The sequence below is a fragment of the Syngnathus floridae genome, chromosome 1 (genome assembly GCF_059516105.1).
Source record: "Syngnathus floridae isolate MCC-2025c chromosome 1, RoL_Sflo_1.0, whole genome shotgun sequence".
Classification (NCBI taxonomy): Eukaryota; Metazoa; Chordata; class Actinopteri; order Syngnathiformes; family Syngnathidae; genus Syngnathus; species Syngnathus floridae.
Window position 1 is genome coordinate 5,055,729 of NC_142413.1, and position 27,927 is coordinate 5,083,655.

Here is a 27,927-nt window from a genome sequence, read left to right on the forward strand (position 1 = left end):
AAAAATGCTAAATACTAAAGTAAATCTACAGTTTGTAGTATTAACTTGTAAGTAAGTAGTTATTATAATCATTCAAAGCTTTTCTTCAAATTATTATTGGAGCCGAACATTATAACTGTTGCAAATAGGAAAAGATGATTTTGTTGGTATTTATGCTGGGATTTATGATGAATAAATTGCTGGTGAGTCTAGTATTTCATAATTGTTTGTTTGCATTGAGTAGTGAATTAATATTTTCTCTGTCTGGCTTGACACTGCGTGCTTTCCGTTGACGTCACATCGCTTTGTCTGTGGAGGAGTGCCTCGCATTGTATGTTCATCTAATGCTGGTGTTATTGAAGAAATGTGGCTTTTGTTTTGCTTTTGTTTAAGGCAAAAAAACAAAAACAAAAGCAAAAGCGTCACCTAAAGTCTCTGACAAAGGGAGCCAGCCTTCTGTTATCATTCCGCCAAACCGGATTCACTGGTATTCGGAACAAGTGTACCCATATATTGTATTTTGTGATGACTAGAACTGTCATTGGGCGTACTTTTCATATTCCATGCATACTCGGTCACAACCTTCAAACAACGATCACCCAAACAAGGAAACTCGATTTTTAAAATTCATTTTTTATTGTGTCTCACTGCATACTAGACATTGCGTTGTAATGAATTGATAAATAACTACAGTTGTAATGCATTAAATATAATGTAATAACATGAAAATTTATAAACCACAATTCCTCTGAAAGTGCATATCTGGTTTGAAATCCTATGTTAGAATTAAATAATTAAAGTTGAAGTTTGAAAGAGACGGAGAGACGCGTGTTTGCATTGATAACTGCCAGTAGGGGGCGCTGTTTTTCCGTTAGGGTGCGACCTCCATCAATTATATTGAAGAAGACAGTTGGTGTGTGGTGCTCAGTTAACGTCTGCCAGAAATAGTCAAAATGAGCCTAAAATGAAATGGCACACTTGCCATTAAGTGACACCGGCGTTAGGGGCTGACCCCCAAACCCTTCACCCCAGAAAAAAAAATACATTATTCAGTCAGGATGAATTTTTTGCATATAAAAATAAATGAAATAAAATGAATAGCTCTCCTGATGTGACTCAATAAGTGAGGACGCTTATTGCTGAGTGAAAAGGATGCACGAAAGAAGCGCCAGGCAGGATGCGCTGACCGGGCTGGTCATGTGACTTGCTCCGCTTGTAACTGGAAGAAGAACATCACATTTTAGTTCTAAATTGAATTCTCTTTGAGTTTTGTAAAAAGCAAATAAACATACCGATTCCCTCAACGGTGATGGAGCCTTGCTCGATGTCAAAACCGTTGACGACTGATGCAGCGTCAATGAGGACTGCGGCAATTGCCGTGTGGTTTGGCACCGGGTTGGTGAACCGGAGGTCCATGTCGTTGATGACTGAGCCAGGTCTGCCCGTGAAAAGGAAGGCATACGTGCAATTTTGTATCAAGAAGAAAAAATGCCTGTTTTTCTTCATAAGTTAACGTGAAAGCTGAACAGTTGACTGAATTGAATTTTTGGGAAATTATCAACAGCACCGTCAGTGGAAGGATGAGTGAGATGAAAATGAGACAAATGTGGAATTGTGTGTAAAGTAACTGAGGAATGTACAAATGTCATGAATGACCTGAATAGTCTGACTTAAAGCTTTAGAGGGACAAATTAGTGACAATAAATAACAAAATAAAAGTAACTTGTGTTAAAAAAAAACAAAAAAAACCCACGTTACCTGAATCCAAAGATGTTCAGGATCCTGAAAGTGTTAGGAAATTCCCTTTGGAATAAAGGTTGAAGCTGCAAAAAAATAAATAAATTGTTTTATCACGTTTATAATTGCAATCCAGCAGTACCATTATTTCTTCCATTTTGTTTCATTGTTTCTTACCTGACTTTTTATCATGGTCGATCGAAACACAAACTGGAAAGACGAATGATCCAGCAGGTCGTTCGTAAATGTGCTTTGGAGAGATCGGAAAGAAACTCGTCTGGTTTGGAGAGTAACGGCCGTTGCTGTTGTTGTAGTTCCCGCTTGTGTTGGTCTTGGAACGGTGGTTGCGACAATTCCCGTTGCTGCGTTTGTCGCGGCGTTTCTCGTCGTGGCATTTGTCACAGAATTTGTCACGGCTTTGTCTGTCGTAGCATTTGCCACCACAGTTTCTGTTGTTGCGTTTCTTGTGACGGATTTTGTTTGGGTGAGAGTTGTTGCATTTGTCACTGCATTTACTGTTGCTGCTGTTGACACATCTGCTGGAGTTCCTGTCACTGGTGCAGTCGGTGTTGTTGTTACTTTCGGTGAGCCTGTTGTTGAGTTGCCCAGTGTTGCTGTAGTTTGGACCGGTTGTGTAGTTGATTCAGAAGGTGTTTTTGCCGCAGTGATGGTCTTTGTTGTTGTCAGGCCAGGTGTTGTCGTTGCAGTAGATGTTGTGACAGATGCAAACCCTGCTGTCGATGTTTCTGCTATTGTTGTTGAAATCAGTTTCCCGGTTGCGCCTGTTGCAGTAGATGTCACTGCAGCCATTGCCGTTGTTGCAGTTAATGGTTGTGCTGTTGATGTTGCAGCTGTGTTACTTGTTGATCCAGATTCTGCTGTTTTTTCTGTCGTTGATGTTTGTAGAATTGACTGGTCAATTGTAGTTTGAGAAAACCTTGCAGTTGTCTCATCCGATGATGCCGGCACTGTTGTTGCTGCCGGTGAAGCTTGCGCAGTTGTTTCAACGGGTGTTGCTGATTCTGATGTAATGGCTCCAACAGCAGTTGTTGTTTGAGCAGGTGGCGCTGTCTCGGATGTTGCTGGTACTGCTGTAATTGTTGAGCGTGATACTGCTCCAGTTGCTTCGGCAGTTGACGTCAATTCTGTTGTGGTCACAGTTGTTTCATCAGATGCTGTTGTTGACGCTTTAGTTGTTGTTTCTACAGTTGTCCCAGCTGTTGATTCAGATTCTGGAGTTGTGGTTACTGAAGTTGTTGCTGCAGTTGCGGGCCCTGTTGCAGCTCCAGCAGGCGTGGCTGTTCCACTCATTGCAGATGTCAACGGTGTTGTTGCCAGCATTGTCTGAACTGTTGTTTCAGATTCTGTGGCTGTCGCTCGAACTGTTGTTTCAGTAGGGGTTGTCACTGCAGATGTTACCTGAGCAGTGGTTGCCATTGTACTTGTTGCTGCAGAAGTTGCAACTACTGATGATGATGTCGGAGTTGATGTTTCAACAGTTGGAGTTGATGTTGCGGTTTCACGTGAGGCTGTGGATGTGAACCCTGGTACAGATATTGGAGCTGATGTTTGAACAGTTGTCTCAACGGTAGTTTCAGATTTTGCCGTTGTTGGTAGAGCTGTTGTTTCAGCATTTGTGGCCCCTGTTGCTGCCCCAGCTGATGTTAATGTTTCACTTGTTGCTACAGATGACGTCAAAACTACTGTTGTTGTGGGAGCTGATGTTTCTACAGTTGTCTCAGTGGTTGTTTCAGATTCAGCAGTTGATGTTTCTGCAGTTGTTGTAGAGGTAGTTGTTTGTTCTGCAGCTGTTGTGATTGCTGTTGTGGGAGAGTCTGTTGTTTTAGCAACTGTTGTTTCTTCCATTGTTGTGGCAGCAGTTATTATTTCTGCAGGTGATGTGATTGCTGTTGTTGTAATTGTTGTTGTTTCTGCCGTTGTTGTGGCGGTGATTGTTTGTTCTGGAGCTGTTGCAATCGCCGTAGTGGTAAAGTCAGTTGTTGTGGCATCTGTTGTTGTTTCTTCAATTGTTGTGACAGCAGTTATTATTTCTGTAGGTGTTGTGATATCTGTTGTGGTAGAGTCTGTTGTGGCAAATGTTGTTTCGGCAGGAGATGTCACTGCTATTGTCATTGCGACTGTTGTTGTTTCTGCCATTATTGTGGCAGTGGTTGTAGGTTCCCCAGCTGTTGTCCTTGGCGTGGGAGAGTCTGTTGTTGTGGCAACTGTTGTGTCTGCCATTGTTGTGGCAGTGGTTATTATTTCCACAGGTGTCGTGACTGCTGTTGTCATTGCGACTGTTGTTGTTTCTGCCACTATTGGGGCGGTGGTTGTTACTTCAGCGGGTGTCGTAACTGCTGTTGTAGTAAAGTCTGCTGTTTTAGCAACTGTGGTTTCTTCAGTTGTTGTGGCGGTGGTCATTTGTTCTGCAGCTGTCGTGAATGCTGTTGTGGTAAAATCTGTTGTTGTGCCAACTGTGGTTTCGTCTATTGTGGCAGTAGTTATTATATCTGCAGGTGTTGTGACTTCTGTTGTGGCAGAGTCTGTTGTGGCAACTGTTGTTGTTTCGGCAAGAGTTGTCTCTGCTGTTGCGACTGTTGTTGTTTCTGTCATTGTTGTGGCAGGGGTTGTTAATTCTGTAGGTGTTGTGACTGCCATTGTGGGAGAGTCTGTTGCTGTGGCAATTGTTGTGTCTGCCATTGTTGTGGCAGTGGTTATTATTTCCACAGGTGTCGTGACTGCTGTTGTCATTGCGACTGTTGTTGTTTCTGCCACTATTGGGGTGGTGGTTGTTACTTCAGCGGGTGTCGTGACTGCTGTTGTCGTAAAGTCTGCTGTTGTAGCAACTGTGGTTTCTTCAGTTAATGTGGCGGTGGTCATTTGTTTTGCAGCTGTTGTGAATGCTGTTGTGGTAAAGTCTGTTGATGTGGCAACTGTTGTTTCTTCCATTTCGGCAGTAGTAATTATATCTACGGGTGTCGTGACTTCTGTTGTGGTAGAGTCTGTTGTGGCACCTGTTGTTGTTTCGGCAGGAGTCGTCACTGCTGTTGCGACTGTTGTTGTTTCTTTCATTGTTGTGGCAGGGGTTGTTGATTCCGTTGGTGTTGTGACTGCCATTGTGGGAGAGTCTGTTGTTGTGGCAAAGGTTGTTTCAGGAGGTGTCGTCATCGCTGTTGTTTTGACAACTGTTGATGTTGATGCTGTTGTTTCTTCAGTTGTTGTGGCTGTCATTTGTTCTGCAGCTGTTGTGAATGCTGTTGTGGTAAAGTCTGTTGTTGTAGCAACTGTTGTTTCTTCAATTGTGGCAGTAGTTATTATATCTGCGGGTGTCGTGACTTCTGTTGTAGTAGAGTCTGTTGTGGCAACTGATGTTGTTTCGGCAGGAGTTGTCACTGCTGTTGCGACTGTTGTTGTTTTTGTCATTGTTGTGGCAGGGGTTGTTGATTCCGTAGGTGTTGTGACTGCCATTGTGGGAGAGTCTGTTGTTGTGGCAAAGGTTGTTTCAGTAGGTGTCATCATTGCTGTTGTTTTGACAACAGTCGATGTTGCTGCCGTTGTTTGGGAAGGTGTCATTACTTCTGTTGTTGTTGCAACTGTTGTGGAAGCAGTTGTTGAGACTGCTGTTGTTGCAACTGTTGTTGTTTCTGCAGTTGTTGTGGCGGTGGTTGTTTGTTCTGCAGCTGTCATGATTGCCGTTGTGGCAGCAGTTACTATTTCTGTAGGTGTTGTGACTGCTGTTGTCACAACGGTTGTTGTCTCTGCAGTCATGTCTGTGGCTGTTGTTTCCGCAGCTGTTGTCATAGCCGTGGGAGAGTCTGTTGTTGTGGCAACTGTTGTTTCTTCCATTGTTGCGGCAGCGGTTATTATTTCTGCAGGTGTTGTGACTTCTGTTGTGGTAGAGTCTGTTGCAACTGTTTCGGCAGGAGTCGTCACTGTTGTTGTCATTGCGACTGTTGCTGTTTCTGCCGCTATAGTGGCAGTGGTAGTTGTTTCCGCAACTGTCGTCATTGCCGTGGGAGAGTCTGTTGTTGTTGCAGCAGTTATTATTTCTGCAGGTGTCGTGACTTCTGTTGTGGTAGAGTCTGTTGTGCCAACTGTTGTTGTTTCGGCAGGAGTCGTCACTGCTGTTGTCATTGTGACTGTTGTTGTTCCTGCCACGATTGTGGCAGTGGTAGTTGTTTCCGCAGCTGTCGTCATTGCCGTGGGAGGGTCTTTTGTTGTGGCAACTGTTGTGTCTGTCATTGTTGTGGCAGTGGTTATTATTTCCACAGGTGTCGTGACTGCTGTTGTCATTGCGACTGTTGTTGTTTCTGCCACTATTGGGGCGGTGGTTGTTGTTTCAGCGGGTGTCGTGACTGCTGTTGTCGTAAAGTCTGCTGTTGTAGCAACCGTTGTTCCTTCAGTTGTTGTGGCAGTGGTCATTTGTTCTGCAACTGTCGTGACCTCTGGTGTGGTAGAGTCTGTTGTGGCAACTGTTGTTTCTTCCATTGCAGCCGTAGTTATTATATCTGCGGGTGTCGTGACTTCTGTTGTGGTAGAGTCTCTTGTGGCAACCGTTGTTGTTTCGGCAGGAGTTGTCACTGCTGTTGCGACTGTTGTTCTTTCTGTCATTGTTGTGGCAAGGGTTGTTGATTCCGTAGGTGTTGTGACTGCCATTGTGGGAAAGTCTGTTGTTGTGGCAAAGGTTGTTTCAGCAGGTGTCATCATTGCAGTTGTTTTGACAACTGTTGATGTTGCTGCCGTTGTTTGGGCAGGTGTCATTACTATTTCTGCAGGTGTTGTGACTGCTGTTGTCACAACGGTTATTTTCTCTGCAGTTGTGCCAGCTGTCGTGATTGCCGTTGTGGGAGAGTCTGTTGTTGTGGCAACTGTTGTTTCATCCGTTGTTCTGGCAGCGGTTATTATTTCTGCAGGTGTCGTGACTTCTGTTGTGGTAGAGTCTGTTGTTGCAACTGTTGTTTTGGCAGGTGTCATCACTGTTGTTGTCATTGCGACTGTTGTTGTTTCTGCCACTTTTGTGTCAGTGGTTGTTGTTTCCGCAGCTGTCGTCATTGCCGTGGGAGAGTCTGTTGTTGTGGCAATTGATGTTATTGTTTCACTATTTGCTGCAGATGTGGTGAAACCTGCTGTTGTTGTGGGAGCTGGCGTTTCTATAGTTGTCTCTGTGATTGTTTCAGATTCAGCAGTTGTGGCTGCAGTTGTTGCTTTACCAGAGGTTGTCACTGAAGTTTTTTCCATTGCACTTGTTTCTGCAGGTGTTGTTAGGGCTGCTGTTGTTGTGGGAGTCAATGTTTGTGGAGTTGTCTCAACTGTTGTTGCTGGAGCCAATGTTTCTGGAGTTGTCTGATCTGCAGTTGTTTCTACAGCTGTTGTGTCTTTTGGCGTTGTCACTGTAGTTCTTGCATCTGTGGTTGTTGAATCAACAGTGATGGAGCTTTGTTCAATGTCGAAGCCAGTGACCACTAACGCTGCCTCAGATAAGATGTCCTCAATTTGGGTGTTGCTTGGCGCAGATGTGGCTGTGAACTCAACATCCATGATATTGACGACTGAGCCCCTCCTGCAGAAGAAACCACACAAACATTTGTAAATTGTAGATACGTCGTTCGCCTGTTAGAAATATTGAAAGCAGCTGCAAATTACCTGAACGTGATGATTGTCAGGATCAAGAAGGAAGGAAATGCCTCAGAAAATATCGGTGTAAGCTGGGGGTTGGGAGGGAGGGCAAGGCGAGATTGAGTGAAATGTGTCACTGTAATTGCATTGCACTGTGTTACATAAAGATTTGGATATTACTTACTTGTGCCCTGATCATGGCTGCTCTGTTTTGGTGAGCAGCAGAAGCTGAATCCTGCAAATCACTCGTAAATGTACTTTGAAGAGATCTGAAAGTAACTCGTTTGGTTGTTGTGGCAATACTGTCTGTTGTGGCTACTGCTGTTGATTCCGCACGTGTCATCACTGTAGTTGTTGCTGCATTTATTGTATATTCTGCTGTTGTTGGAACTGCCGTTGTTTCTGCTTTTGTTATGGAAGCGGTTGTTGTTTCTGCAGGTGCCATGAGTGTCGTCATGGCTGAGTCTGTTGTTGTTGTGGCAACTATTGTTTTTTCGGCAGTTGTGGTGGTGGTTATTTGTTCAGCAGCTGTCGTGAATGCCGTTGTGGGAGAATCTGTTGTTGTGGCAACTGTTGTTGCTTTCATTGTTGTGGCAGCCATTATTATTTCTGCAGGTGTCGTGACTTCTGTTGTAGTAGAGTCTGTTGTGGCAACTGTTGTTTCGGCAGGAGTCGTCACTGCTGTTATCATTGCGACTGTTGTTTTTGTCATTGTTATGGCAGGGGTTGTTGATTCCGTAGGTGTTGTGACTGCCGTTGTGGGAGAGTCTGTTGCTGCCGTTGTTTGGGCAGGTGTCATTACATCTGTTGTTGTTGCAGCTGTTGGTTTTCCTGCCCTTGTTGTAGAAGCAGTTGTTGCCTCTCCAGGTGTTGTGACTACTGTTGTTGTTGCATCTGTTGTTTCTGCAGTTGTTGTGTCTATGGTTGTTTGTTCAGCAGTTGTCGTAATTGCTGTTGTGGGAGAGTCTGTTGTTGTGGCAACTATTGTTTCTTCCATTGTTGTGGCAGCGGTTATTATTTCTGCAGGTGTCGTGAATGCTGTTGTGGTAGAGTCTGTTGTGGAAACTGTTGTTTCGGCAGGTGTCGTCATTGCTGTTGTCATTGCGACTGTTGTTGTTTCTGCCACTATTGTGGCAGTGCTTGTTGTTTCCGCAGCTGTCGTCATTGCTGTGGGAGAGTTGGTTGTTGTTGCAATTGTTGTGTCTGCCACTGTTGTGGCAGTGGTGATTATTTCCACAGGTGTCGTGACTGCTGTTGTCATTGCGACTGTTGTTTCAGCGGGTGTCACGACTGCTGTTATAGTAAAGTCTGCTTTTGTAGCAACTGTTGTTTCTTCAGTTGTTGTGGCTGTCATTTGTTCTGCAGCTGTTGTGAATGCTGTTGTGGTAAAGTCTGTTTTTGTGGCAACTGTTGTTTGTTCCATTGTTGTTATTATATCTGCAGGCGATGTGACTTCTGTTGTGGTAGAGTCTGTTGTGGCACTTGTTGTTGTTTTGGCAGGAGTTGTCACTGCTGTTGCGACTGTTGTTGATTCTGTCATTGTTGTGGCACGGGTTGTTGATTCCGTAGGTGTTGTGACTGCCATTGTGGGAGAGTCTGTTGTTGTGGCAAAGGTTATTTCGGTAGGTGTCGTCATTGCTGTTGTTTTGACAGCTGTTGATGTGTCTGCCGTTGTTTGGGCAGATGTCATTACTTCTGTTGTTGTAGCAACTGTAGTTTTTCCTGCCCTTGTTGTGGAAGCAGTTGTTGTGTCTGCCGGTGTTGTGACTGCTGTTGTTGTTTCTGCAGTTGTTGTGGCGGTGGTTGATTGTTCTCCAGCTGTTGTGACTGCCGTTGTGGGAGAGTCTGTTGTTGCTGTGGCAGCGGTTATTATATCTGCAGGTGTTGTGACTGCTGTTGTTGCAACTGTTGTTGTTTCTGCATCTGTGGCAGTGGTAGTTGTTTCCGCAGCTGTCGTCATTGCCGTGGAAGAGTCTGTTGCTTTGGCAATTGTTGTGGCAGCTGTTATTATTTCTGCAGGTGTTGTGACTTCTGTTGTGGCAACTGTTGTTGTTTCGGCGGGAGTCATCACTGTGGTTGTCATTGCGACTGTTGTTGTTTCTGCCACTATTGGGGCGGTGGTTGTTTCAGCGGCGGTCATGACTGCTGTTGTAGTAAAGTCTAGTGTATTAGCAACTGTTGTTTCTTCAGTTGTGGCGGTGGTCACTTGTTCTGCAGCTGTTGTGAATGCTGTTGTGGTAAAGTCTGTTGATGTGGCAACTGTTGTTTCTTCCATTGCGGCAGTAGTTATTATATCTGCGGGTGTCGTGACTTCTGTTGTGGTAGAGTCTCTTGTGGCAACCGTTGTTGTTTCGGCAGGAGTTGTCACTGCTGTTGCAATTGTTGTTGTTTCTGTCATTGTTGTGGCAGGGGTTGTTAATTCCGTAGGTGTTGTGACTGCCATTGTGGGAGAGTCTGTTGTTGTGGCAAAGGTTGTTTCGGTAGGTGTCGTCATGACTTCTGTTGTTTTGACAACTGTTGATGTTTCTGACGTTGTTTGGGCAGATGTCATTACTATTTCTGCAGGTGTTGTGACTGCTGTTGTCGCAACTGTTGTTGTTTCTGCATTTGTGGCGGTGTTTGTCTGTTCTGCAGCTGTCGTGATTGCCGTTGCGGGAAACTCTGTTGTTGTGGCAACTGATGCTTCTTCCATTGTTGTGGCAGCGGTTATTATTTCTGTAGGTGTCGTGACTTCTGTTGTGATAGAGTCTGTTGTGGCAACTGTTGTTGTTTCGGCAGGTGTCGTCACTGCTGTTGTCATTGCGACTGTTGTCATTGCGACTGTTGTTGTTTCTACCACTTTTGTGGCAGTGGTTGTTGTTTCTGCAGCTGTCGTCATTGCCGTGGGGGAGTTTGTTGTTGTGGCAGTTGTTATGTCTGCCATTGTTGTGGCAGTGGTTATTATTTCCACAGGTGTCGTGACTGCTGTTGTCATTGCGACTGTTGTTGTTTCTGCCACTATTGGGGCGGTGGTTGTCATTTCAGCGGGTGTCACGACTGCTGTTATAGTAAAGTCTGCTTTTGTAGCAACTGTGGTTTCTTCAGTTGTTGTGGCGGTGGTCATTTGTTCTGCAGCTGTTGTGAATGCTGTTGTGGTAAAGTCTGCTGTTGTGCCAACTGTTGTTGTTTCGGCAGGAGTTGTCACTGCTGTTGCGACTGTTGTAGTTTCTGTCATTGTTGTGGCAGGGGTTGTTAATTCCATAGGTGTTGTGACTGCCATTGTGGGAGAGTCTGTTGTTGGGGCAGCGGTTACTATTTCTGCAGGGGTTGTGAATGCTGTTGTTGCAACTGTTGTTTCTGCAGTTGTGGCGGTGGTTGTCTGTTCTGCAGCTGTCGTGATTGCCGTTGTGGGAGAATCTGTTGTTGTGGCAACTGTTGTTTCTTCCATTGTTGTGGCAGCGGTTATCATTTCTGCAGGTGTCGTGACATCTGTTTTGGTAGAGTCTGTTGCAACTGTTTCGGCAGGAGTCGTCACTGCTGTTGTCATTGCGACTGTTGTTGTTTCTGCCGCTATTGTGGCAGTGGTAGTTGTTTCCGCAACTGTCGTCATTGCCGTGGGAGAGTCTGTTGTTGTGGCAACTGTTGTGTCTGCCATTGTTGTGGCAGTAGTGATTATTTCCACAGATGTCGTGACTACTGTTGTTTCTTCAGTCGTTGTGGCGGTGGTCATTTGTTCTGCAGCTGTGGTGACTTCTGTTGTGGTAACGTCTGTTGTTGTGGCAGCTGTTGTTTCTTCCATTGTGGCAGTAGTTATTATATCTGCAGGTGTCGTGACTTCTGTTGTGGCAGAGTCTGTTGTGGCAACTGTTGTTGTTTCGGCAGGAGTTGTCACCGCTGTTGCGACTGTAGTTCTTTCTGTCATTGTTGTGGCAGGGGTTGTTAATTCTGTAGGTGTTGTGACTGCCATTGTGGGAGAGTCTGTTGTTGTGGCAATTGTTGTGTCTGCCATTGTTGTGGCAGTGGTGATTATTTCCACAGGTGTTGTGACTGCTGTTGTCATTGAGACTGTTGTTGTTTCTGCCACTATTGGGGCAGTGGTTGTTGTTTCAGCGGGTGTTGTGACCGCTGTTGTAGTAAAGTCTGCTGTTTTAGTAACTGTGGTTTCTTCAGTTGTTGTGGCGGTGGTCATTTGTTCTGCAACTGTTGTAAAGTCTGTTGTTGTGGCAACTGTTGTTTCTTCCATTGTGGCAGTTGTTATTATATCTGCGGATGTCGGGACTTCTGTTGTAGTAGAGTCTGTTGTGGCAACTGATGTTGTTTCGGCAGGAGTTGTCACTGCTGTTGCGACTGTTGTTGGTTCTGTCATTATTGTGGCAGGGGTTGTTGATTCCGTTGGTGTTGTGACTGCCATTGTAGGAGAGTATGTTGTTGTGGCAAAGGTTGTTTCGGTAGGTGTCGTCATTGCTGTTGTTTTGAAAACTGTTAATGTTGCTGCCGTTGTTGGGGCAGGTGTCATTACTTCTGTTGTTGTTGTAACTGTTGTGGAAGCAGTTGTTGTGACTGCTGCTGTTGTTGCAACTGTTCTTGTTTCTGCAGTTGTTGTGGCAGTGGTAGTTTGTTCTGCAGCCATCATGATTGCCGTTGTGGCAGCAGTTACTATTTCTGCAGGTGTTGTGACTGCTGTTGTCACAACTGTTGTTGTTTCTGCAGTTGTGGCGGTGTTTGTCTGTTCTGCAGCTGTCGTGATTGCTGTTGTGAGAGAGTCTGTTGTTGTCGCAACTGTTGTGTCTTCCATTGTTGTGGCAGCGGTTATAATTTCTGCAGGTGTCGTGACTTCTGTTTTGGTAGAGTCTGTTGTGGCAACTGTTGTTGTTTTGGCAGGTGTCGTCAGTGCTGTTGTCATTGCGACTGTTGTTGTTTCTGCCACTTTTGTGTCCGTGGTTGTTGTTTCCGCAGCTGTCGTCATTGCCGTGGGAGAGTCTTTTGTTGTGGCAACCGTTGTGTCTGCCATTGTTGTGGCAGTGGTTATTATTTCCAAAGGTGTTGTGACTGCTGTTGTCATTGAGACTGTTGTTGTTTCTGCCACTATTGGGGCGGTGTTTCTTGTTTCAGCGGGTGTCGTGACGACTGTTGTAGTAAAGTCTGCTGTTGTAGCAACTGTGGTTTCTTCAATTGTTGTGACGGTGGTCATTTGTTCTGCAGCAGTTGTGAATGTAGTGGTAAAGTCTGTTGATGTGGCAGCTGTTGTTTCTTCCATTGCGGCAGTAGTTATTATATCTGCGGGTGTCGTGACGTCTGGTGTGGTAGAGTCTGTTGTGGCAACTGTTGTTGTTTCGGCAGGAGTTGTCACTACTGTTGCGACTGTTGTTGTTTCTGTCATTGTTGTGGCAGGAGTTGTTGATTTTGTAGGTGTTGTAAAGGCCATTGTGGGAGAGTCTGTTGTGGCAAAGGTTGTTTCAGGAGGTGTCATCATTGTAGTTGTTTTGACAACTGTTGATGTTGCTGCCGTTGTTTGAGCAGGTGTCATTACTTCTGTTGTTGTTGCAACTCCTGTGACTGCTGTTGTTGTTGCAACTGTTGATGTTTGTGCAGTTGTCATGATTGCCGTTGTGGAAGCAGTTACTATTTCTGCAGGTGTTGTGACTGCTGTTGTCACAACGGTTGTCGTCTCTGCAGTTGTGGCGGTGGTTGCCTTTTCTGCACCTGTCGTGATTGCCGTTGTGAGAGAGTCTGTTGTTGTGGCAACTGTTGTTTCTTCTATTGTTCTGGCAGCGGTTATTATTTCTGAAGCTGTCGTGCCTTTTGCTGTGGTAGACTCTGTTGTTGCAGCTGTTGTTTCGGCAGGTGTCGTCACTGCTGTTGTCATTGCGACTGTTGTTGTTTCTGCCACTATTGTGGCAGTGGTAGTTGTTTCTGCAGCTGTCGTCATTGCCGTGGGAGAGTCTGTTGTTGTGGCAATTGACATTACTGTTTCACTATTTGTTGCAGATGTGGTGAAACCTGCTGTTGTTGTGGGAGCTGACGTTTCTATAGTTGTCTCTGTGATTGTTTCAGATTCAGCAGTTGTAGCTGCAGTTGTTGCTTTACCAACTGTTGTTGCTGGAGCCAATGTTTCTGGAGTTGTCTGATCTGCAGTTGTTTCTACAGCTGTTGTGTCTTTTGGCGTTGTCACTGTAGTTATTGCATCTGTGGGTGTTGAATCAACAGTGATGGAGCTTTGTTCAATGTCAAAGCCAGTGACCACTAACGCCGCCTCAGATAAGATGTCCTCAATTTGGGTGTTGGTTGGCGCAGATGTGGCTGTGAACTCAACATCCATGATATTGACGACTGAGCCCCTCCTGCAGAAGAAACCACTCAAACATTAGTGAATTGTAGATACGTCGTTCGCCTGTTAGAAATATTAAAAGCAGCTGCAAAGTACCTGAACGTGATGATTGTCAGGATCAAGAAGGAAGGAAATGCCTCAGAAAATACCGGTGTAAGCTGGGGGTTGGGAGGGAAGGCAAGGTGAGATTGAGTGAAATGCGTCACTGTAATTGCATTGCATTGTGTTACATAAAGATTTGGATATTACTTACTTCTGCCCTGATCATGGCTGCTCGGTTTTGGTGAGCAGCAGAAGCTGAATCTTGCAAATCACTCGTAAATGTGCTTTCAACAGATCTGAAAGTAACTCGTTTGGTTGTTGTGGCAATACTGTCTGTTGTGGCTACTGCTGTTGATTCCGCACGTGTCATCACTGTAGTTGTTGCTGTATTTGTTGTATATTCTGCTGTTGTTGGAATTGCCGTTGTTTCTGCTATTGTTGTGGCGGTAGTTGTTGTTTCTGCAGAAGTCGTTGTTGTTGGTTTTGTTGCAACTATTGTTGTTACTTCGGTTTTTGTGGCAGCAGCTGTTATTTCCGTAAGTGTCGTGACTGCTGTTGTTCCAAAAGTTGTTTCTGCGGTTGTTATTTGTTCTGCAGCTGTCGTGAATGCCATTGTGTGAATGCCTGCTGTAGAAGCAGTTGTTGTGTCTGCCGGTGTTGTGACTGCTGTTGTTGTTTCTGCAGTTGTTGTGGCGGTGGTTGACTGTTCTGCAGCTGTCGTGAATGCCATTGTGGGAGAGTCTGTTGTTGTGGCAACTGTTGTTTCTTCCATTGTTGTGGCAGCGGTTATTATTTCTGCAGGTGTCGTGACTTCTGTTGTGGTAGAATCTGGTGTGGTAAGTGTTGCTGTTTCGGCAGGAGGCGTCACGGCTGTTGTCATTGCGACTGTTGTTGTTTCTGCCACTTTTGTGTCCGTGGTTGTTGCTTCCGCAGCTGTCGTCATTGCCGTGGGAGAGTCTTTTGTTGTGGCAAAGGTTGTTTCAGTAGGTGTCGTCATTGCTATTGTTTTGACACCTGTTGATGTGTCAGCCGTTGTTTGGGCAGATGTCATTACTTCTGTTGTTGTAGCAACTGTAGTTTTTCCTGCCCTTGTTGTGGAAGCAGTTGTTGCGTCTCCTGGTGTTGTGAGTGCTGTTGTTGTTGCAACTGTTGTTGTTTCTGCAGTTGTTGTGGCGGTGGTTGTTTGTTCTGCAGCTGTCGTGATTGCCATTGTGGGAGAGTCTGTTGTTGCGGCAGCGGTTACTATTTCTGCAGGGCTTGTGAGTGCTGTTGTTGGAACTGTTGTTTCTGCAGTCGTGGCGGTGGTTGTCTGTTCTGCAGCTGTCGTGAATGCCGTTGTGGGAGATTCTGTTGTTGTGACAACTGTTGTTTCTTCCATTGTTGTGCGAGCAGTTATTATTTCTGCAGGTGTCGTGACTTCTGTTGTGGTAAAGTCTGTTGCAACTGTTTCCGCAGTCGTCACTGCTTTTGTCATTGCGACTGTTGTTGTTTCTGCCGCTATTGTGGCAGTGGTAGTTGTTTCCGCAACTGTCGTCATTGCCGTGGGAGAGTCTGTTGTTGTGGCAATTGTTGTGTCTGCCATTGTTGTGGCAGTGGTTAATATTTCCACAGGTGTCGTGACTGCTGTTGTTGCTGTTGTTTCTGCCACTATTGGGGCGGTGGTTGTTGTTTCAGCGGGTGTCGTGACTGCTGTTGTCGTAAAGTCTGCTGTTGTAGCAACCGTTGTTCCTTCAGTTGTTGTGGCAGTGGTCATTTGTTCTGCAACTGTTGTGACCTCTGGTGTGGTAGAGTCTGTTGTGGCAACTGTTGTTGTTTTGGCAGGAGTTGCCACTGCTGTTGCGACTGTTGTTGTTTCTGTCATTGTTGTGGCAGGGGTTGTTAATTCCGTAGGTGTTCTGACTGTCATTGTGGGAGAGTCTGTTGTTGTGGCAAAGGTTGTTTCGGTAGGTGTCGTCATTGCTGTTGTTTTGACAACTGTTGATGTGTCTGCCGTTGTTTGGGTAGATGTCATTACTTCTGTTGTTGTTGCAACTGTTGTTTTTCCTGCCCTTGTTGTGGAAGCAGTTGTTGTGTCTGCAAGTGTTGTGACTGCAGTTGTTGTGGCGGTGGTTGATTGTTCTGCAGCTGTTGTGACTGCCGTTGTGGGAGACTCTGTTGTTGCTATAGCAGCGGTTATTACGTCTGCAGGTGTTGTGACTGCTGTTGTTTCTACAGTTGTTGTGGCAGTTGTTATTTGTTCTGCAGCTGTCGTGAATGCCGATTTGGTAGAGTCTGTTGTTGGGGCAACTGTTGTTTCTTCCATTGTTGTGGCAGCGGTTATTATTTCTGCAGGTGTCGTGATTTCTGTTGTGGCAATTGCTGTTGTTTCGGCAGGTGTCGTCACTGTTGTTGTCATTGTGACTGTTGTTGTTTCTGCCTCTATTGTGGCAGTGGTTGTTGGTTCCCCAGCTGTTGTCATTGGCGTGGGAGAGTTTGTTGTTGTGGCAACTGTTGTATCTGCCATTGTTGTGGCAGTGGTTATTATTTCCACAGGTGTCGTGACTGCTGTTGTCATTGCGACTGTTGTTGTTTTTGCCACTACTGGGCCGGTGGTTGTTGTTTCAGCGGGTGTCACGACTGCTGTTGTAGTAAAGTCTGCTTTTGTAGCAAATGTTGTTTCTTCGGTTGTTGTGGCGGTGGTCATATGTTCTGCAGCTGTTGTGAATGCTGTTGTGGTAAAGTCTGTTGTTGTAGCAACTGTTGTTTCTTCCATTGTTGTGGCAGTAGTTATTATATCTGCAGATGACGTGACTTTTGTTTTGGTAGAGTCTGTTGTGGCACCTGTTGTTGTTTCAGCAGGAGTCGTCACTGCTGTTGCGACTGTTGTTGTTTCTGTCATTGTTGTGGCAGGGGTTGTTGATTCCGTTGGTGTTGTGACTGCCATTGTAGGAGAGTCTGTTGTTGTGGCAAAGATTGCTTCGGAAGGTGTCGTCACTGCTGTTGTTTTGATAACTGTTGATGTGTCTGCCGTTGTTCGGGCAGGTGTCGTTACTTCTGTTGTTGTAGCAACTGTTGTTTTTCCTGGCCCTGTTGTAGAAGCAGTTGTTGTGTCTGCCGGTGTTGTGACTGCTGTTGTTGTTTCTGCAGTTGTTGTGGCGGTGGTTGATTGTTCTGCAGCTGTTGTGACTGCCGTTGTGGGAGAGTCTGTTGTTGCTGTGTTAGTGGTTATTATATCTGCATGTGTTGTGACTGCTGTTGTTGCAACTGTTGTTGTTTCTGCATTTGTGGCGGTGGTTGTCTGTTCTGCAGCTGTCGTGATTGCCGTTGTGGGAGTGTCTGTTGTTGTGGCAACTGTTGTTTCTTCTGTTGTTCTGGCAGCGGTTATTATTTCTGCAGGTGTCGTGACTTCTGTTGTGGTAGATTCTGTTGTTGCAATTGTTGTTTCGGCAGGAGTCGTCACTGCTGTTGTCATTGCGGCTGTTGTTGTTTCTGCCACTATTGTGTTAATGGTAGTTTTTTCCGCAGCTGTCGTCATTCCCGTGGGAGAGTCTGTTGTTGTGGCAGCAGTTATTATTTCTGCAGGTGTCGTGACTTCTGTTGTGGTAGAGTCTGTTGTGCCAACTGTTGTTGTTTCGGCAGGAGTCATCACTGCTGTTGTCATTGCGACTGTAGCTCCAGCAGGCGTGGCTGTTCCACTCATTGCAGATGTCAACGGTGTTGTTGCCAGCGTTGTCTGAACTATTGTTTCAGATTCTGTGGCTGTCGCTCGAACTGTTGTTTCAGTAGGGGTTGTCACTGCAGATGTTACCTGAGCAGTGGTTGCCATTGTACTTGTTGCTGCAGAGGTTGCAACTACTGCTGATGATGTTGGAGTTGATGTTTCAACAGTTGGAGTTGATGTTGCGGTTTCACGAGAGGCTGTGAATGTGAGCGCTGGTACAGATATTGGAGCTGATGTTTGAACAGTTGTCTCAACGGTAGTTTCAGATTTTGCCGTGGTTGCTTGAGCTGTTGTTTCAGCACTTGTGGCCCCTGTTGCTGCCCCAGCTGATGTTAATGTTTCACTTGTTGCTGCAGATGTTGTCAAAGCTACTGTTGTTGTGGGAGCTGATGTTTCTACAGTTGTCTCAGTGGTTGTTTCAGATTCAGCAGTTGTGGCTACAGTTGTTGTTTCACCAGGGGTTGTCGCTGCAGTTTTTGCTGTAACAATTGTTGCTGCAGATGTTGCTACGACTGCCGATGTTGTGGGAGCTGTTTCTGTAGTTGTCTGAACTGTTGTCCCAGCTTCTGCGATTGTGGTTAGAGCTGTTGTGTCAACGATTGTTGCCTCAATTGCTGCTGTAGTTGATGCTGCGGTTTCACGAGATGCTGTGGATGTCAACCCTGCGACAGATATTGGAGCTGATGTTTCAAAAGTTGTCTCAATGGTAGTTTCAGATTTTGCCGTTGTTGGTAGAGCTGTTGTTTCAGCACTTATGGCCCCTGTTGCTGCTCCAGCTGATGTTAATGTTTCACTTGTTGCTGCAGATGATGTCAAAGCTACTGTTGTTGTGGGAGCTGATGTTTCTACAGTTGTCTCAGTGGTTGTTTCAGATTCAGCAGTTGTGGCTACAGTTGTTGTTTCACCAGGGGTTGTCGCTGCAGTTTTTGCTGTAACAACAGTTACTGCAGATGTAGCTACGACCGCCGATGTTGTGGGAGCTGTTTCCATAGTTGTCTGAACTGTTGTCCCAGCTTCTGCGATTGTGGTTAGAGCTGTTGTGTCAACGATTGTTGCCTCAGTTGCTGCTGTAGTTGATGTTGCGGTTTCACGAGATGCTGTGGATGTCAACCCTGCGACAGATATTGGAGCTGATGTTTCAAAAGTTGTCTCAATGGTAGTTTCAGATTTTGCCGTTGTTGGTAGAGCTGTTGTTTCAGCACTTATGGCCCCTGTTGCTGCTCCAGCTGATGTTAATGTTTCACTTGTTGCTGCAGATGATGTCAAAGCTACTGTTGTTGTGGGAGCTGATGTTTCTACAGTTGTCTCAGTGGTTGTTTCAGATTCAGCAGTTGTGGCTACAGTTGTTGTTTCACCAGGGGTTGTCGCTGCAGTTTTTGCTGTAACAACAGTTACTGCAGATGTCGCTACGACCGCCGATGTTGTGGGAGCTGTTTCCATAGTTGTCTGAACTGTTGTCCCAGCTTCTGCGATTGTGGTTAGAGCTGTTGTGTCAACGATTGTTGCCTCAGTTGCTGCTGTAGTTGATGTTGCGGTTTCACGAGATGCTGTGGATGTCAACCCTGCGACAGATATTGGAGCTGATGTTTCAACAGTTGTCTCAACGGTTGTTTCAGGTTTTGCCGTTGTTGGTTGAGCTGTTGTTTCAGCATTTGTGGCCCCTGTTGCTGTCCCAGCTGATGTTAATGTTTCACTTGTTGCTGCAGATGACGTCAAAGCTACTGTTGTTGTGGGAGCTGATGTTTCTACAGTTGTCTCAGTGGTTGTTTCAGATTCAGCAGTTGTTGTTTCTGCAGTTGTTGTAGAGGTGGTTGTTTGTTCTGCAGCTGTTGTGATTGCTGTTGTGGGAGAGTCTGTTGTTTTAGCAACTGTTGTTTCTTCCATTGTTGTGGCAGCAGTTATTATTTCTGCAGGTGATGTGATTGCTGTTGTTGTAATTGTTGTTGTTTCTGCCGTTGTTGTGGTGGTGATTGTTTGTTCTGGAGCTGTTGCAATCGCCGTAGTGGTAAAGTCAGTTGTTGTGGCATCTGTTGTTGTTTCTTCAATTGTTGTGACAGCAGTTATTATTTCTGTAGGTGTTGTGATATCTGTTGTGGTAGAGTCTGTTGTGGCAAATGTTGTTTCGGCAGCAGACGTCACTGCTATCGTCATTGCGACTGTTGTTGTTTCTGCCACTATTGTGGCAGTGGTAGTTGTTTCCGCAGCTGTGGTCATTGCCGTGAGAGAGTCTGTTGTTGCGGCAATTGTTGTGTCTGCCATTGTTTTGGCAGTGGTTAGTATTTCCACAGGTGTTGTGACTTCTGTTGTGGCCACTGTTGATATTGCAGGTGTCATTCCTTCTGTTGTTGTTGCAGCTGTTGATTTTCCTGCCCTGGTTGTGGAAGCAGTTGTTGTGTCTGCAGGTGTTGTGACTGCTGTTGTTGTCTCAACTGTTGTTTCTGCAGCTGTCGTAATTGCTGTTGTGGGAGAGTCTGTTGTGGCAACTGTTGCTTCTTCCATTGTTGTGGCAGCGGTTATTATTTCTACAGGTGTCGTGACTTCTGTTGTGGTAGAGTCTGTTGTGGCAACTGCTGTTGTCTTTGCGACTGTTGTTGTTTCTGCCACTTTTGTGGCAGTGGTTGTTGTTTCCGCAGCTGTCGTCATTGGCGTGGGAGGGTCTGTTGTTGCAATTGTTGTGTCTGCCATTGTTGTGGCAGTGGTTATTATTTCCACAGGTGTTGTGACTGCTGTTGTCATTGCGACTGTTGTTTCTGCCACTATTGGGGCGGTGGTTGTTGTTTCAGCGGGTGTCGTGACTGCTGTTGTAGTAAAGTCTGCTGTTTTAGCAACTGTTATTTCTTCAGTTGTTGTGGCGGTCATTTGTTCTGCAACTGTTGTAAAGTCTGTTGTTGTGGCAACTGTTGTTTCTTCCGTTGTTGTGGCAATAGTTGTTACAGCAGTAGTTGATGTTACCACTGGTATCATGACTGACGTGGTGGAGTCTGTTGTTGTGGCAATTGCTGTCTCGGCGGATGTCGTCACTGCTGTTGTTATGGCAACTGTTGTTGTTTCTTCAGGTGTCGTACCCGTTGTTTTTGATGTTGTTGTGGCAGCCGTTGTTTCCACAGGTGTCATGACTACCGTTGTCGAGTCTGCTGTTGTAGCAACTGCTGTTGTGTCCACCGCTGTTGTTGTTTCTACGGATGTCCTGACAGTTGCTGCAGAATCTGTCGTTGCAGCTGTTGTTGTGTCAACTGTCTTGGCAGGTTTCATCACTTCTGTTGTTGTTGGAACTGTGGTGGCAGCGGTTGTTGTTTCTGCAGGTGTTGTGACTGCTGTTGTGGTAGAGTCTGTTGTTATAACTGGTGTTCCTGTCGATATTGTGGAAACTGTTGTTGTTTTTGCTATTCTTGTCATTTCTGTTGTTTCTGATCTTGTGTCAGGTGTTGTTTCCGCGAGTGTTGTGACTGCTGTTCTAGTGGAATCTGTTGTTGCGGCTACTGTTGTTGTATCTGCCATTGTTGTGATAACCTTTGTTGTTTCTACTGTTGTTGGGGCAGGGGTTGTTGTTTCTTCATGTGTTATGTCTGCTGTTGTTCCTGCAACTGTTGTTCGTGCCATTGTAGTGGCAGAGGTTGTTCTCTCCTCAGATGTCATAACTGCAGTTATGGTAGAATCTGTTGTGGAAACATATGTCGTCTCCTCTGGTGTTGTGACTGATGTTATAGCAACTGTTGTTGTCCCTGCCGTTGTTGGGACAGCGTTTGTCATTTCTGCAGGTGTCACGATTGCTGTTGTGGTAGAATCTCTTGTTGTTGCTTTTGAGATCGCAGATGTCACTGCTGTTGTAGAGTCTGGTTTTGTGGTTGTTATTTCCAGAGGTGTTGTCACTTTATTTGTCCCCAAAGTTGTTGTTGGATCAGGGGTTGCCATTGTGCTCGATGTTGGTTGCAGTGCACTGATTGGCATCAAACCTTTGTTGTAAAAAAAATGACTTTTCAACCATTTTCTCTTGTGTACAGGACTATACAACATATGTGACTCACTATGTTTGAACAGATCAAGTTACCTGTTAGTAGGAACGTTGCCAGCATCTGTCGGATGAGCATCTTGTTTGTTTTTTTTCTGTACAATGGGAAAAAAATATTCAACAAACATGCAGCTGGGTAGCAGCTATGTGTGTTCTTACAATTGAGTCTTAGTTCTGCCTCATTGAAACATTTTAATTCAATAGCATAACGCCTATAATTATTGAAATGAGAGTAATATAATAATGACATGTCGCAATGACCCACAACACACACTTTTTCTTCCTTTTTATACAAATTATTGGGAATTAAAAGATATGAATGAAAATCGGTATTAAAAATAAAATGAGTTATAATTTGATTCAGAAAAATAATGATTAAATGAAACCTGTCTTCTGCACTTATCATAATTTAGCTAAAGTAATTATTGTAAAAATAAAATACACATGAAATCGTCTTTACGACACTAACGTTTTCCCCTCCGCTTTGATATTTAAAATAATTTATAAATATAAATAAAATGCAATTGAAATGTCTTGAAGATAATAATTCAAAATGATAAATCCTCCATATTACATTCCTTCTACTTCTAAGATGGTACTGTACACTGGAAATTATTCGATGTGTTGACAAAAACAATGACAAAACTAATTAGTTGGTTAGTTCTTGGACAAATATTACCAAAAATCTACAATTAAGTTTACCATATTTATGTTACTGTTCAAGGATACAACAAAATTGACATACCTTAAATTACGATCACTCAAAGCTGAAAATTATCTTGCATTCTCCTTTTTTGGATTTTCGCAATTCCAGTTTGAGACTACACCTTGCTGAGTGTCTCTGTGCATCTTTCCCAGTGGCTTTTATAATGCAACAGTACAAAAGGTGTTTGACCTGAACCCAAGGTGATGCATTTGGCAGCAATCTTGCTAAAGATTATTGAACAATTCCTGGATCAGGGCTGTCACTCACACCCTCTATTCTTTTGTCGCTATGCATTCCGCCTGATTCTAATGTCACATAAAACAAATAAAGAATGAGCAACGAGGGCGGAACCCCATGGACCGCTCACTCATTTAAAGAAAACAGTCACATCAGACAGTATAAGTCGATATTTATTAGTACTTGAGTCTTGATTTTTCTTTGACCTAATACGCTCTACATTTGAAGATCCATAATTTCCATAATTTCTACCCTTTGTCAGATTATGCTGGTTACTCTTTTTTGCTCGGATGGCAACACGACGTAAAAAGTCAGAGAGTTGAGATCTCGGTTTGAGATTTAGCTGTCTTCTATGACGTTGAAAAGAAAAAGAGACATAGATGGAGAAACATGAACCAGAGAGAAAGATGACGTTCCCCATGTATGGCTTCATTCAAGAAAATAATGTAATTTAATGTTGTTTATACCAAAAAGGATTGATAGCAAATGCACTCAATAAAAGGGAAACATTTTTTCTGTGCGTAGCAATTTTCTCCTTATCATGCCAAGTTATGGAGTACATACATACAGGTAGCTAATGTAGGTATAAGGTGTCTAATTTTAGTAGCAATGGTACACTCCCAGGTTTCTATTGAACTAAAGCAATGCAGCGATGAGAAAAAGATGATCCCCGTGACGTCTCTTTTCATTCATGTCACACGTTTGTTGGTTTAACATTTGTAATGTCGCACTTTTGGGAACAAAACAATTTCAACGTGACGTCCCAATTTATTTGCACAATGCACACTTAATTCCATGATTCATACATTATTATGTCATCTGAAGGCAAAATATGCACGCAAGATATTAATATAATATTTCGAGTTTATTGTAATTACTGCTGGCAACTTGGCTTGAAAATAATGATTATAATGCAGGTTTGTTCTTCTATCTATGCCAGTGACGTTTAGTGAAAAGTAGAACCATTAAAATAGACGGCACAAGGCATATTGAGCCCGCTTTGGTGATACAATTTCTCGACAGGGCAGAAGGCTTCGTGACGTCTAGAGCGAAATTAATACATTTTCTGTATTAACATCTACACAGGAAAGAAAAATGCCATCAAGCGATTGATTGATGGACAGACGGATGGAAAAATCCACTATTCTAACTGAACAACAAAGGGTCTGAAGAAAACAACAGATTACGCATGTACATATATTTTATTATTTTTCAAATATGCCGTTTTCTGGATTTTTACACAAAAATCAACTCATGGCTTCGTGACGTCTAGAGCGAAATTAATACATTTTCTGTATTAACATCTACACAGGAAAGAAAAATGCCATCAAGCGATTGATTGATTGATGGACGGACGGATGGGAAAATCCACTATTCTAACTGAACAACAAAGGGTCTGAAGAAAACAACAGATTAAGCATATCCATATATTTTTTTTATTTTTCAAATATGCCGTTTTCTGGATTTTTACACAAAAATCAACTCATTCATGCGGGGCCCATGGTGGTTTTTGGGACATTTGAATGGACATTCATACTCACCCGTCATGTTAATTTTTTTTTTTTTTTTAATTACTTTGTGAATATGTTTCTGAACACATTTTATGCTGTTATATGCAAATAGTACTATTGTATCAGTGGCGAGTATTTGGGGATTTCAATAAGGCACCTGGGACAACTGCGGGGGTCCTCTTTACCCGGAAGTAGTTGACAGTGAGCGGGAATTTCGCCGGGTCTTGACCGTAACTGCCGCTGTTGGGTGTGTTTCAGGTGAGTAACGCTGTTGAAAAGATGATGATCAGAACTCGCAATACTGCCGGTATACTGCCTAAATATGAATCATTTAGTTTTCCCACAGTGTGGATATAACCTTGTATGCTATGTTTTTATTTTTATTTATCTCCCTATAATGTACTAGTCTGTCATTCTGTATGTCTGCTCTGTCAGGCTGAGTTAATGTAATGTCTAATGTCTATTCGTCTGTTACGAGGACAACGGATGAAATTTAGCTGGAATCTGATTCCGACTGGTTTTACACTGGAATGTTTGTATATATGTCTGTATCTTTATTGTTCATCAAACTGGTACTGTCCTGTCTAAATAATAATAAAAAAAAAAAAAGATACATACGGTTACGGTTGTACATTGTATAATTTTGCGTCGAACATGAACAGTGTGGAATGTTTATAACGGGTCGTCTGTACCCGGAAGTAGTTGACAGTGAGCGGGAGTTTCGCCGCGTCTTGACTGTAACTCCCGCTATTGTGTGTTTTTCAGTAAATGTATTATTATATAAGTAAATTTATTATTATTTAAATGCTATTATTACATCAGGGTAAGTTTTATTGTATTTTATTACACACGCGTGCGTGGAGTGATTCGCGTCCATGCGTGCGACATTCATATTTTCAATATTAGTGAGGTACAGGACTGTTCGTATATTTGGGGTATTTTTATATTCTTTGAGATGCATTACTATCCATTTTCCATTGAAAACATGTTGAATGTTTATCCAAAAAATTCTACATTTTTCTCTTTTGTTTCTAAATTTAATCAAGGGCCACTCAAAGTGTGGCTGGGGTCTGCATGTGAGCCCATGGTCCAGCAGTTGCCTATGTCCGGTATCCATAAGTGTTGACAGGCTTAAATTTTGATAGAAGGATTTCAATTTGCATAAAATTTGTGGCAGACAACAAATTATATTCCAGTCCTGCTCATCGGTATTGGCACTCCTTTATTTTTTGCCTACATTTTTTTTTTTTTTTTTTTTTTTTTGCATTCATTGCCAGAAAGCTCTATTTTTGTTTCGTCCGTCCAGAAAACATCTTCCTCGTAGGCTTGTGGTCTTTCCAGGTACCCCTTGGCTAAGTTTAGTTGTACCTTTTCATATGGTTGCCTGTCTTTTTGGCCTTTGCCAATGACAGCCTGTTTAGTTCCATGTGCTGCGTATGGTACATGTTACACAGTGAGTTTTCAAAAAAAAAATCTCACATTATTTATTGCTTTAAATGGTTGTTTATTATTTGCTCTTTTGGGAAAAACACAAGTTCTCTGTAGAAAATAAAATATTTCAATTGATTGTTTTTTTTCTCTCTCAGGACACATTCTGTATAAAGTACTTTCACTTCATGGGTGTCGATAATAATGAGCAGGACCGTACAAGAGTGTTGGTAAATCCCAGCAGGGTAAGTTTTATTGTATTTTTTTTACATTTTTCATATTGCTTCTTATAGCGTATAAAGATTTTTTATTTCTATATATATTGTACTAAGTCTTTGGTTCCTATACAATCAACAAAGAATTCATTTAGTATTGTTGGATTCTGTCCACAATTTAGGGAGCGCGTTATCTGCGCCTCACGGCAAAAGCCTTTGCCAATCACCTGTTATTCAATTTACTCACTGCGTGCTCGTTTGATTTCTTCAGATTTAGGAAAATGCAAAGACACTGAAGCAGAAATTAGACTTAGACAGATTGGTTGAGTTCAATCACAATTCTTGTTCAAAAAGCTCTGTTTTCAGGAAAGTGCAATACAGCGCTGGGCCCTTCAAGAGCGGAAAGTCTCCATTCAGAAAAGGCAAAGTCCAAGGTTGTTAGATCAGTTTTATATTCAGTAGCACATTGTGGGCTGGGATTGATGGGCGATGAGTCTTCGGGGTGGGGCAAGTTCGAAGGAGAGTCTGCTTCCATGGGAGTGGTGCTGGTTATGGGCGATTCGGTGTGTTGGTGGGGGGCTGTTGGTGTGTGTGTGTGGAGGGGGTTATCTTCCATCCCATCTCTCATCTTTGGCCGAGTTCTCGGGTGGCTCCTTCTGGCACCCACTGGTTTTATCGCCACGTGACCTTCCTGTGAACATTCTTCTCCAATCTTGGACATACACTGTCGTACCGCATTCAACCGTATCTTTGCTTTGTTAGGCAAACTATTTCCCTCTGTGCAGAGCGTTCAGTAGTAATCAAAAACTGGCGTCTAGCATTAGTCAAAACATAAGATACAATCAAGTACTGAACGGTCAAGACGACTCTGGCCGTGTCCATGATTCAGAGAAAAAACATCAGGCATGCATTCCACAGTTCCTTAAGGGTCATTAAGGTATTTAGGCAATATATCAAAAGTCATTTGTTATTTCAAAGTCCTCAGAAATATATATATCAGATCATAAAGTTATAAAAACCTTTCTCATCACCACTTATCAAAAATGTCTAGTTATGTCTTCTTTATTGATTTGGTGTGTAGGTATAATTATATGCTTCAAATGTTTCTTTTATTTATTTAATATGTGAATATACTTGTCTGCTTATGTACTTTATTCAATGAGGTTTGAGCATATCTGTTTTTGTAGCGAGGCAGGACTTTTTGTATTTCGACCTCATTCCTTCAGTATACAGTGTAAATAGGTTTAAATTGTTGTAGCTGTCATGGTCTGTGTGCTCGCCCCTCCCTTCCTGTGTCTCTCAATATATGTACTAATCACAGTCCCCTGCCTCTCGTTACATGTTACGTATGTAAGTCCTGTCTGCGTGTCACACCACTGTCGGATTGTTCTCGTCTCTCGTCTCGTCTCTCGTCGTTCCTGTCTTTATCTTGTCTTTTGTTTAGTTAGTCTTGTCCCTAGTCGAGCTTCTTATAGTCTGTTTTTGATTTCTCCAATAAACCCTGGTCCAAGCTGCATTTGGTCGCCCTGCTCCGTTCCATCCATGACAGTAGCGCCTTAAGGTTTCCAGTCTTACATAGTGACCAGAAAGTTTTCTTTCATTAGTGCACATTGTTTAAAGGCTTTGATATTATACAGTGTAAAAAAGGCTTTAATTTTTATATAGTTTTAAAAGGTTTTAATTTGTACATAGTGTATAACAACTTTCATTTGTGTGGAATGGCTAAAGACTTCAGTTCTTAGATGAAATGCTGTCTTACCCGTTTCACCACAAATTTAACGTTGTCGTCCCAACCCTATCTACAAGATGATCTGATAGTATTGCAGTCTCTAAAAATATCTCGTACAAATGTGTCATACTCGTTATGAGCAATTCCTCTCCAGTCTTTCATCCATTGGTTTGAATTGAAATCAGAAGACGCCAGCATCAACGTGTGACGTCAGTGCCTCCCCAGTCATGAAACTTACCGCACGTCACTGCATCTGATTATCTTTCACGGAAACATTTGGATCATTGTTTTGTTCTATGGGGATGGCTAGCGTGATGTCACTAGACGTCGGCACGTCATTTGGGGTTGACGTCTTCTAAAAAATACATAGTTCATGGGACACATTTAATCCAGACAAACACGCTGTAGGGGTACACTTGCCTGTCTTGTGTGCCGACACCGTGAGTTCGATTCTCGCATATAACGGTGTGAATATATGTGTGTATGTGCGACCAAAAAAAAAAAAAAAAAAACCACTATAGTTCAGGTGTTGTGCGTAACTGTTTCCTCTGTTATTCACGGTGGGGATTCATTACGTCGCCTATGGCGCACCTTGTGGACATTTAGTCCAAAGACTACAATTTGGGGAGCTTCTATATTCTATAATGTACCTTATTTAGAAGAACCTATACTATATGCAACTGTAAAATATTTCCATGCCACTACTAGAAT

General features: G+C 43.5%; 1 protein-coding gene and 1 long non-coding RNA gene across 2 annotated transcripts; one reads left to right on the plus strand and one right to left on the minus strand.

The window, feature by feature from the left end:
- Positions 1-592: 592 nt before the first annotated feature.
- LOC148403540 (uncharacterized) lies at positions 593-21,479 on the minus strand. Its single transcript, XM_088370173.1, has 9 exons — positions 21,430-21,479; positions 13,893-21,334; positions 13,736-13,797; positions 7,517-13,652; positions 7,360-7,421; positions 1,894-7,276; positions 1,738-1,802; positions 1,272-1,417; positions 593-1,198 (listed from the first exon to the last, which is right to left on the minus strand). Exons 1-9 carry the CDS (start codon positions 21,467-21,469, stop codon positions 1,113-1,115), a joined length of 19,422 nt encoding a protein of 6,473 aa, XP_088226299.1. The 5' UTR covers positions 21,470-21,479; the 3' UTR covers positions 593-1,112.
- On the plus strand, positions 18,696-27,899 carry LOC148403541 (uncharacterized). The gene is made up of 4 exons (XR_015857409.1): positions 18,696-23,524; positions 23,646-24,667; positions 25,431-25,517; positions 25,854-27,899. It is a non-coding gene; the product is annotated as an uncharacterized LOC148403541 (long non-coding RNA).
- The last annotated feature ends 28 nt before the right edge of the window (positions 27,900-27,927 follow it).